The sequence below is a fragment of the Heptranchias perlo genome, chromosome 18 (genome assembly GCF_035084215.1).
Source record: "Heptranchias perlo isolate sHepPer1 chromosome 18, sHepPer1.hap1, whole genome shotgun sequence".
Classification (NCBI taxonomy): domain Eukaryota; kingdom Metazoa; phylum Chordata; class Chondrichthyes; order Hexanchiformes; family Hexanchidae; genus Heptranchias; species Heptranchias perlo.
The window spans coordinates 38,134,974-38,146,913 of record NC_090342.1 but is presented as its reverse complement, the minus strand read 5'-3'; the positions used below and the strand labels follow the sequence as shown (position 1 = coordinate 38,146,913).

Below are 11,940 nucleotides of genomic sequence, written 5' to 3'. Positions count from 1 at the left end.
GTCTGCAGTCTTTGACATGATTGACCACACCATCCTCCTCCAACGCCTCTCCTCTGTCATCCAGCTGGGAGGGACTGCGCTCGCCTGGTTCCATTCTTATCAATCCAGTCATAGCCAGAGAATCACCTGCAATAGCTTCTGTTCCATCTCCCCCAAGGATCTATCCTTGGTCCCCTCCTATTTCTCATCTACATGCTGCCCCTCGGCGACATCATCCGAAAACACATCAGGTTCCACATGTACGTTGACGACACCCAGCTCGACCTCACCACCACATCTCTCAGCCCTCTACTGCTTTGATTTGTCACGCAGCTTGTCCGACATCCAGTCATGGATGAGCAGAAATTTCCTCCAACTAAATTTTGGGAAAACTGAAGCCATTGTCTTCGGTCCCCGCCACAAACTCCGTTCCCTTGCCAGCAACTCCATACCTCTCCCTGGCCATTGTCTGAGGCTGAACAAGACCGTTCACAACGTTGGCGTCCTATTTGACTCTGAGATGAGCTTCCCACCCCATATCTGCTCCATCCCCAAGACTACCTACTTCCATCTCCATAACATCGCCCGTCTCCGCCCCGCCTCAGCTCATTTGCTGTTGAAACCCTCATCCATACCTTTGTTACCTCTAGGCTTGACTATTCCAATGCTCTCCTGGCTGGCCTCCCATCTTCTTCCCTCCCATAAACTTGAGCTCATCCAAAACTCTGCTGCCTGTAGCCTAACTTGCAACAAGCCCCGTTCACCCATCACTCCCGTGATCGCCAACGTACATGGCTCTGTCCAGCAACGTCTCGATTTTAAAATTCTCATCCTTGTTTTCAAATTCCTCCATGGCCTCACCCTCCCCTATCTCTGAAACCTCCTCCAGCCCTACAACCCTCCGAGATCTCTGCACTCCTCCAATTCTGGCCTGAGGAGGATAGTGATAGACTTCAAGAGGATATAGATAGGCTGGTGGCATGGGCGGACACGTGGCAGATGAAATTTAATGCAGAAAAATGCAAAGTGATACATTTCGGTAGGAAGAACACGGAGAGGCAATATAAACTAGAGGGCACAATTCTAAAAGGGGTACAGGAACAGAGATCTGGGGGTATATGTGCACAAATTGTTAAAGGTGAGAAAGCAGTTAAAAATGTATACGGGATCCTTGGCTTTATAAATAGAGGCATAGAGTACAAAGTAAGGAAGTCATGATGAACATTTTTAAGACACTGGGTCGGCCACAACTGGAGTATTGTGTCCAGTTCTGGGCACAGCACTTTAGGAAAGATGTGAAGGCCTTGGAAAGGGTGCAGAAGAGACTTACTAGAATGATTCCAAGGATGAGGAACTTTAGTTAAGTGGATAGCCTGGAGAAACTGGGGTTGTTCTCCTTGGAACAGAGAAAGTTGAGAGGAGATTTGAAAGAGGTATTCAAAATCATGAAGGGTCTAGTCAGAGTGGATAGAGAGAAACTGTTCCCATTGGCGCAAAGGTCAAGAACCAGAGAGCATAGATTTAAGGTGATTGGCAAAAGAACCAAAGGTTACAGAAGGAAAAACTTTTTTACGCAGCGAGTGGTTAGGAACTGGAATGCACTGCCCGAGGGGGTGGTGGGGGCAGATTCAATCGTGGCTTCAAAAGGGAACTAGATAAGTACTTGAAAGTAAAAAATTTGCAGGGCTATGGGGATAGGGCGGGAGAGTGGGACTAGCTGGATTGCTCTTGCATAGAGCCGGCACGGACTCGATAGGCCGCATGGCCTCCTTCTGTGCTGTAACCTTTCTATGATTCTATGATTCCCAATTTTAATCGCTCGACGGTTGGTGGCCTTGCCTTCAGTTGCCGAGGCTCTAAGCTCTGAAATTCCCTCCCTAAGCCTCACCGCCTCTCTCTCCTTCTTCAAGACATTCCTTAAAACCTACCTCTTTGACGAAGCTTTTCGTCACCTGTCCTGATAGCCCCTTATGTGGCTCGATGTCAACTTTTGTTTGATAACGCTCTTGTGAAGTGCATTGGGATGTTTTACTATGTTAAAGGTGCTATATAAATGCAAGCTGTTGTTATTGGAAGTGCGGCGCATAAACGGGGTTTCCATCGCACTTCCTGCAAATTCCTGGCCTACACTGTCACTAATCCTAGGTCCGAAAGTCTATCCAGGTTCATGAAGGGATGATGCTGATCTGTGAAGCCATAAATTTAGTCTGATTTGTGAGCATCCAAGGAGAAACAGAATGATGACAACAATTAATCTTTAATTATTTTATTCGTAAAGGTCACATTAAAATTGTCTAAGTATTCAGAATAATATGCAGCTCTTAAAAAGATATACATAAGCAACCTGTTTAATAGCTACAGATAAAAATTCTAGTATAAACAAAGCTGCACCACACTGAGAATATAAAAACTGTTAGGATACATTTCCAGTTACTTAAAAGTTAATATATTAATACTAATCGGTGAATTTAGAAATCATGTCAGATATTACTGTACGAGAATACCATTTTGTGCAATTTAAGTTACAATAAGTTACAAGACTTTCCCTTCCCTATGAAATGGTCTTTTGACACAATGTTGGTGTGCAACATCAAGAGTATATCGTGGATTTGTGCGTCCCAGCGATGCAGGTCTGATGTTTGGAAGATTACATCATGCAAGATTCTCAATAAACAAATACTGTTTCACCAAACACTCTCTCAAGTATCCGATCCTCCATCACCAAAATAACTAATCCCACTTTCAAATACCAAACTATCCTTCACTGCTGCCACGTGCATTACCAACAAATACCAGTTTGCTCATTGTTATGAAACCACTTTTCTTAACTTTTTAAAAAAGATTTACATTCTGGCCGATTTTTTGTGAGAAATGCTGGTGCTGGGGAATCGAACACTTTTGCACTTTAGACATCAATTGTCAGCATGCTCCAAGTTCAGATTTGACTATGACCTACAAATCACTTTGGCATGCCATTGTTTTCATGTAATATGTATGTCCATTTTTTGAAGTAGTTCTGTTCTTTTAAGTCTGTTCCTCCAGCTGACATGGACTGCCCCTATATTCCATGACATTGATATGTAACCACCTTCGTATTGAATTGTACGTGATCTCGATCTCTGCAAATCTATCCAGGCCCCACCTCCCAAAGGTTGGAAACCCCACAGCTGGGGGTGAGGAAAAGAAAAATTGCTGCAAGAAGAGGAGGGGTACCAGAGATTGGGAACTTGTAGTGTTCCCAACCTGTACCACATTGCACCCACAAAAAAAATGGAAGAATATGATTCCTCACCATCCATTGGAGGTGTGAAGTTCCAGTCTTATTTAGTTACTGGCATAGTATGCAAACATCGTCATCACGTGTCCAAACCCTAGTGCAGCTATAATGTCTGCATCCAATCAATGTAGGCTTTGTATGAGTGCTTCGGAGTGTGTGTGTGTGTGGGGAAGAGAGACTGTAATCATGGGAGGCTTGTGCATTAATCTCCTGGACCACATACTCCACCCAGCTTCATAACTTCATAGTTTCCTAAGCTCATCTCTTGTCGTCAATCCAATTATAAGGAGAGTATAAATTGGTAGCCAATGAGTGTAATGTATTGTTGTTTCTTGTGGGTGGTATTCAGATAGTGGTTGTGAATGTGAGGGAGCTGTGCTTTGCATTTGAATCTCTCAGTCGGGTCGCTGTTATAATCGCCATTTATCTCAAGGTATATTAATTATATTTCACATAAATGGGTGAAAATGAAGCAAGTATTACATTGGAATGAAGGTTATTGTTGTGAAATAACTGCTATTCACTCAGGCATCTGCTTCCTCTACTTATCTTATTTTTACAGGTTCTGTGAAGCACTCTTTAAATGCAGGTACCTATGTAATTCTTCGCTATGTAACCACTACAACAAAACAAAATAGAATATATATTGGCCACAGAATATTCACCTCTCCTCCAAATCAGCTGCAAACTATTTTGAGATAGATTTGCAGAGATCGAGATCACGTACAATTCAATACGAAGGTGGTTACATATCAATGTCATGGAATATAGGGGCAGTCCATGTCAGCTGGAGGAACAGACTTAAAAGAACAGAACTACTTCAAAAAATGGACATACATATTACATGAAAACAATGGCATGCCAAAGTGATTTGTAGGTCATAGTCAAATCTTGGAGTTCAGATAATAATTTTGAACCTGCAAAGCTTTGCTTTGAATTTGAACCAATCACATTTCTGCCTTGTAATCACTCAGTTACCCACTATTCTATATGTGTCTATCCAAAGTGTTAAACACTTGGGCCTTGAAATTACACTAAGATAATAGCATCAAAATGCATCAGGGGTGATTTTAGCCTTGCCAGTCTGGCGGAAACTGGGCGAACGGGCAATTAACGTCACCCATGGGACATTCCCGCCAATGACCCGCTCTCTTCCTGCAGGTTCTAATTTAAACCTGCTCTTTTAAGCAGGGTGGATTGACATCTGCTGGAAACCGGCGGGATCCTTCTTTACATATCCAGATGACAACATTGGGGCCCGACTGCTATTTTAACCAGAGGTCTTTGCCTGGAAGCCATTGTGGCTTTCCTGCCAGACCAACCTAGCGGAAAGAGGAGTCGGGGCCAGAAATGGCCCAAAAAGGTAAGGTTTTTTTAAAAACTTTTTTTGATTGCTCGTGGGACAGGAGGAGAGTTTAGGCCTTCTCTGCCCTGCCTTCCGAACCCCGCCTGGCGACTTATGAGTGGCATGGTCCCCGGCCGTGCGACATTTGACTTCCGCCTGCCAGCCAGCTGCCACTTCCAGCTAATTTCGGGCAGGAACCTGACTGGGCCTATGCAGATGAGGCCTGGGAGTTCAACTCTCCCGGGACTCACACTGCCAAGGTGGGGACAGTTTGCTGCCCGCCTCTTCCTCTGCCCGCACAACATTCCGTCCCGAGTTAAATTCAGGCTTTAATATGTTCGTCTGTAATTCCTTTGTCCGTGATTCAAGTGGAGTTGTTGACAGGTATAAAACAAATGAGCAAATGGCAGAATTTTAGCTACAAATAAATACACATATATTGTGCGATATACACCAGGCTCAAGAGTGAAATCTGAATGAATATTAGCATGCTAGTTTCTCATCATGCAGATCAATTTTAGGCACATCTGGGTAGGAGGTGGAACATCCATATTGTCCTTTAACAATGCATCTATATCCATATTGCTCTGTAAACGCTGGTATGCGTTGCAGTTTTGCCCAATTAGTGTATAGCCCAAAACCAACGTAAATGAAGATGTTAACAGTAAGCAAGCTGAGTGGAAAAAAAACACAGGTCCACCCGGGTGTCAAAAGACTAGTGTAAACAAAGCAACTGAGTGATGAGCCTCCAGTATCCCTCTGCCTATTACAATGAAAGCTTTGGTATGAATAAATATTAATACAGTGTCACTGTAGTTGTAAGCCAGGAAACATGAGTATTTGCTTAACAAGGCAATGACCTGCTTCCTTTCAAAGTGACTATTAATCTTAGTTTAATAAGCCAGTCCCATGTGGGACACTTACAATTAAAAATACAAAAAGGTATTATTAAAAAACAAATAACAAAACAACAAACACAAAGTCTGGAATACTGCTGTAGGAATGTAGTTGTCATCTTGGAGATTCTAAAATGCTGCACCTCAGTTTTGCTTGTATGATGGGGGAGCTGTGATTCCTGCAGGATTTCTCTTCTGTGCCCCAAGTGCAGTGATGAACACGTTCATGAGGAGAGCGGCCCCGACTAGGAGAGTGGCAATTTTGTTCAACAGGTTCAACTTTTTCTGGTTGTCAACTTCATTCACGTTGGTTTTCGCTGTACAAAAATCAGCAACATTAAAACATTAAACACATTTTTGGTTAAAAACACGAACTCTTGCATGACCACCTATTACATACCATAACATATAATGTAGCACATACGACATAGAGTGGCCTTATTGAGTGAGAATTACATAGAATTGCATAGAATGTACAGCACAGAAACTGGCCATTTGGCCCAACAGGTCCACTTCGATGTTTATGCTCCACACAAGCCTCCTCCCTCTCTATTTTATCTAACCCTATCAACATATCCTTCTTTTACTTTCTCCCTCATGTGTTTATCTAGTTTCCCCTTAAATGCATCTATGCTATTCACCTCAACCACTCCTTGTGGTAGCGAGTTCCACATTCTAACCACTCTTTGGGTAAAGAAGTTTCTCCTGTATTCCCCATTGGATTTATTAGTGACTATTTTATATTCATGGTCCCCAGTTCTGATCTTCCCTGCAAGTGAAAACATTTTCTCTTCGTCTACCCTATCAAACCCTTTCATAATCTTAAAGACCTCTATCAGTCACCCCTCAGTCTTCCCTTTTCTAGAGAACAGAACCTCAGTCTGTTCAATCCTTCCTGATAGGTATAAGCTCTCAGTTCTGCTATCATCCTAGTAAATTTTTTTTGTACCTTTGCCAGTGCCTCCATATCCTTTTTATAATATGGAAACCAGAACTGTTCACAGTACTCCAGGTGTGGTCTAACCAAGGTTCTATTCAAGTTTAACATAACTTCCCTGCTTTTCAATTCTATCCCTCTACAAATGAACCCCAGTGCTTTGTTTGCTTTTTTGATGGCCTTATTAACCTGTGTTGCTACTTTTAGTGATTTGTGTATCTGTACCCCCAGATCCCTCTGTTCCTCTACCCCAGTTAGATTCTTATTTTCTAAGCAGTATGTGGCCTCCTTATTATTCCTACCAAAATATCTATATTGAAATTCATTTGTCAATTACTCGCCCATTCTGCAAGTTTATTAATGTCTTCCTGTATCTTGTCGCCGTCCTCCTCAGTATTAACTATACCTCACAATTTGACGTTGTCCACAAATTTTGAAATTGTACTTCTGATTCCCGAGTCCAAATCGTTTATATAAATGGTCAATAACAGTGGTCCCAGCACCGATCCTTGTAGAACGCCACTTCTTACCTTTTGCCAGTCTGAGTAGCTACCCTTAACTCCTGCTCTCTGTTTTCTGTTTTGTAGCCATCTTGCTATCCATTCTGCTACTTGTCTCCTGACTCCACTTGCTCTGACCTTTTGAAAATCCAAATATATCACATCCAATGAATTACCCTTGTCTACCCTTTCTGTTACTTCTTCATGGAATTCAATAAGGTGGGTCAAGTATGACCTTCCCTTTATATAGTGCCTTTCACGACTTCAGGAAGTCCCAAAGCATTTTATAGCCAATGAAATACTTCTGAAGTGTAGCTCCTGTTGTGATGTACGAAACATAGCAGCCAATTTGCGCACAGCAAGGTCCCACAAACAGCAATGACCAGATGATCTGTTTTGGTGATGTTGACTGAGGGATAAATATTGGGCCCAGGACACAGGGGAGAATTCCCCTGCTCTTCTTCGAATAGCGTTGTGTGACGCTTTATGTCCACCCGAGAGGGCAGATTCGGTTTAACATCTCATTCGAAAGATGGCCCCTACGACAGTGCAGCATTCCCTCAGTACTGACCCTCCGATAGTGCAACACTCCCTCAAGAATCATAATATAAAACACCCTTTCTGATATGCCAAACCTTCACTGCAACATATTTGTTCAGTAACAGACAAACCGGATAAAAATGTCCTCTCTAAGATGTCTCGTAATGTTAACACATTCCCTAATGTAACATACATTTTTATGGTTCTATCACCGATTAAGCTGCATGAAATGCTTCACTTGTCCTCATTATAAACAGACTTCTGGCTTCCAAAGATATCAACATAGAAAGGGTCCACTGTGCAGGGTATCATACAGATAAAAGCTTGTGGGGCGCATTAATAAAGGATCTCTGGAGTGATGTTCTTTTTATTCTATACTTTTATTGATCTGGAATTAATTCCAGTAAATGGTGAAGACCAAGGGGCTGATTTTAACATTTGGCACAAAATGGGCGGTTGGCGGGTGGATTGGGTCTGCCGCCTGCCCATGGTTAATGTTGAGAGTCCTGAGCCGTTTCGCATGTATCCGGCAAACTGCGTGCGCAAACCAGCATCCAAATGGAGTTTGTCAGTTAGGGAGGGGGAAAGTCAGCCAGCTCCTACGGCTGTTGCTTGACAGTCCAGGCCTCTGGAGGTGCCAGCAACTCACCGCAATTATTATAATGAGGCCCAAAGCCCAATTTCGGGTGAGTCTCGAGCTATCTGCTTCCGGCGAGCATACTGTGCTTTGCCCGAAAACAGGCCCAGACCAATTTCTAGGCCTATAATCCTAAATTACATAATTGCTGAACCATTCTGAAGTTAATAACTCTATCTCTGCTAATAATAATGCAGTACCCTCGCAAAGTCAGGCTTGGTAAACTCAGCCAGTTCCCTAATGAAGTTATCCACTGTTGATATATGAAAATAAATCGAAGAAATCGATTTACTTACCAATAAAAATAAGCAGTACAAAAATGACAACCTGAAGTGTGAGAGAGAGACTAATCAGGACAATAAGAGCAATATAGTAATTAAATCTCGGCCCTTGTTCAATAACTGTGAACAGCTGTGTTGCGTTAGACATGAGTAAGGCGGCATCCAGCAGGCCCTCTGCCATGCTCTTTATTGTGGCATAGTGGTTGAAATTGAGTGAAGACATCAGTCTTGTATCAGTATTTTCACCCTAAGGAACATATATAAGAAAAAAGGTTATGTTAGTCAAACTATCTTTAAACAATGAAACAGTCTAGACTAGGTGACTCTCTAGGTGACTCTCTAGTCTAGTAATTGGTCTGCATAGCGCCCGATTTTCGGGCCCAGGAGCAGGGGTCATTGGGGGTCAGGGCCGGGACAAAAAATATGCGTCTGTAACCCAAGCCTGTTTGAGGACCCCTCTCCCAGATTGGTTTGCCCTGAGGCAGCCGGCTTCAGTGGAGACCAAGCCCAGGGGTCACCTGCTAGGCCCACCTACCACTGAAGCACCATAGCAACAGCCAGCGTCAGATGACATCAAGGAACTTTGTCAGCTCACTAACCCACCCACCTGTACAGAAATGGCAACCCACATTAACTCAAAAATATTATATGCATGCATTAAGGAAAAGCATCAATTACACAGAAGATTATCAGAACATGGAATAATTTAACTCAAGTGGCTACTGAGTTTTTCCAGTTTCCAGGGTTCCTGCAGCCCTTCCGCCAAAGTTATGGTGAATGAGCAGGAGATCCCTTTGGAAGGTCACCACTCCGGTACAAACCTTGGCACAATGACTCAAATTGTCTCCTTCTGTGCTGTAAGTTCTATGATTCTATGTAAGGAAGAAAGAGGAAAGAAGAAAGGACTTTCATTTCAATCTTCAGGATATCCCAAAGCGCTCCACAACTAGTGAATTTCTTTTCAAGTGACAGTTATGTAGGCAAACAAATCAATCTGTAAGTATAAAATCAGTACGTCTGCCTGTATTTCCTGTCTGAGACACGTTAGGTGTCACAATTCCTGTGACATATGCTGGCACCGTACTTTGTTAATTGGCTGAAAATAAAACAATAAATCACACATGAAGAAGAAAGGACTTGCGTTCCGAAGTTGGAAATACTGCAGTTTACTAATGCTGGGCTTTCCAAAACGTAAGGGGGGTTACTGTGGATGAGAAATGGAGTTGGGAGGATTACTGTAAAAGGGGAAATGTAGCCTGTGAGGGGTTGACGGGAAGGTATTGAAAACCAGTAGTGGGTTGGAATGGGAAATGCAGCCAGTGGGTGAGGAGAAGGGTCAAAATCTTGTTCGTGGGGTGGATGGGTGATGGAGCTGAAATCTTGCTACAGCAAATTTGCAGGGAAATTACAGAGAGGTGCGACAACCATACAGTAGTGATAACGGGGGATTTCAAATATACCAATATAGACTGGGATAGTAATAATAAGGGGCAAAGAGGGGGAGGAATTTTTGAAGTGTGTTCAGGAGAACTTTCTTGACCAGTACGTTTCTGGCCCAACGAGGAAGGAGGTATTGTTGGATTTGGTTCTGGGGAATGAGGTGGGCCAAGTGAAGCAAGTGTCAGTGGGGAACATTTAGGGATCAGCGATCATAGTATCATAAAGTTTAGAATAGCTATGGAAAAGGACATGGCCCACTCTCAAGTAAAAATACTCAATTGGAGGAGGCCTAATTTCAGTGGGGTGAGAACTGATCTGGCCCAGGTAAATTCGAATCAAAGATTGGCAGGAGAAACTGTAATTTAAGGAGGTGATGGTTCAGGTACTGTCTAGGTAAATTCCCAGGAGGGAGAAAGCTAGGGCAATTAACGCCAGAGCTCCCTGGATGACAAAAGAGATAGAAAGTAAGATGAAGCAGAAAAAAGGGGCAAATGACAGATGTCAGGTTGATAATACAAATGAGAACCAGGCTGAATATAGAAAGTTCAGAGGGGAGGTGAAAAAGGAAATAAGAGGGGAAAAGAGAGAGTATGAGAATAGACTGGTGGCAAACATGAAAAGGAATCCAAAAGTCTTCAATATGCATGTAAACAGTAAACAGGTAGTAAGAGGAGGGGTGGGGCCGATCAGGGACCAAAAAGGAGATCTACTCATGGAGGCAGAGGGCATGGCCGAGGTACTAAGTAAGTACTTTGCATCTGTCTTCACCAAGGAAGAAGATGCTTCCACAGTCTCAGTAAAGGAAGATATAGTTGAGATACTAGATGGGCTAATAATTGATAAAGAGAAGGTACTAGAAAGGCTAGCTGTACTTAAAGTAGATAAGTCACCCGGTCCGGATGGGATGCATCCTAGGTTGCTGATGGAAGTAAGAGTGGAAATTGCGGAGGTACTGGCCATAATCTTCCAAACATCCTTAGATATGGGGGGTGGTGCCAGAGGACTGGAGAATTGCAAATGTTACACCCTTGTTCAAAAAAGGGTGTATGGATAAACCCAGCAACTACAGGCCAGTCAGTTTAACCTTGGTGGTGGGGAAACTTATAGAAACGATAATCCGGGACAGAATTAGCAGTCACTTGGACAAGTGTGGATTGATTAGGGAAAGCCAGCACGGATTTGTTAAAGGCAAATTGTGTTCAACTAACTTGATAGAGTTTTTTGATGAGGTAACAGAGGGCAATGTGGTTGATGTGGTGTCTCTGGACTTTCGAAAGGCATTTGATAATGTGCCGCATAATAGGCTTGTCATTAAGATTGAAGCCCATGGAATAAAGGGGGCAGTAGCAGCATGGATACAAAATTGGCTCAGTAACAGGAAGCAGAGAGTAGTGCTGAACGGTTGTTTTTCGGACTGGAGGGAGGTGCACATTGGTGTTCCCCAGGGGCCGGTACTAGGACCACTGCTTTTCTTGATATATATTAATGACTAGGACTTGGATGTACAGGGCACAATTTCCAAATTTGCAGATGATACAAAACTTGGAAGTGCAGTGAACAGTGAGGAGGACAGTGATAGACTTCAAGAGGATATAGACAGGCTGGTGATGTGGGCGGACACATGGCAGATGAAATTTAACGCAGAAAAATGCGAAGTGATAGCGGTAGGAAGAACGAGGAGAGGCAATATAAACTAGAGGGCACAATTCTAAAAGGGGTACAGGAACAGAGAGATCTGGGGGTATATGTGCACAAATCGTTGAAAGTGACAGGGCAGGTTGAGAAAGCGATTAAAAAAGCATACGGGATTCTGGGCTTTATAAATAGAGGCATAGAGTACAAAAGCAAGGCAGTCATGATGAACCTTTATAAAACACTGGTTTGACCACAACTGGAGTATTGTGTCCAGTTCTGGGTATCGCATTTTAGGAAAGATGTGAAGGCCTTAGAAGGGGTGCAGAAGAGATTTACTAGAATGATTCCAGGGATGAGCGACTTTAGTTACCTGGATAAAATGGGAAAGCTGGGGTTGTTCTCCTTGGAACAGAGAAGGATGAGAAGAGATTTGATAGAGGTATTTAAAATCATGGCGGAAGGGTCAAGAACCA

At 43.0% G+C, this 11,940-nt stretch overlaps 1 protein-coding gene across 7 annotated transcripts in view; it reads right to left on the bottom strand.

Moving 5' to 3' along the window:
* Positions 1–4,082: 4,082 nt before the first annotated feature.
* The window catches only part of LOC137334768 (ninjurin-2-like), a 294,378-nt gene continuing 286,520 nt past the window's right edge, over positions 4,083–11,940 (bottom strand). For all 7 annotated transcript variants that reach the window (XM_067999721.1, XM_067999722.1, XM_067999723.1 and 4 more), the window contains 2 exons: positions 8,408–8,639; positions 4,083–5,814 (listed from right to left, as the gene is read on the bottom strand). In XM_067999721.1, the coding sequence (XP_067855822.1) occupies positions 5,642–5,814; positions 8,408–8,639 (405 nt within the window). In that variant the 3' untranslated portion in view covers positions 4,083–5,641. The remainder of the gene's footprint in view (positions 5,815–8,407; positions 8,640–11,940) is intronic.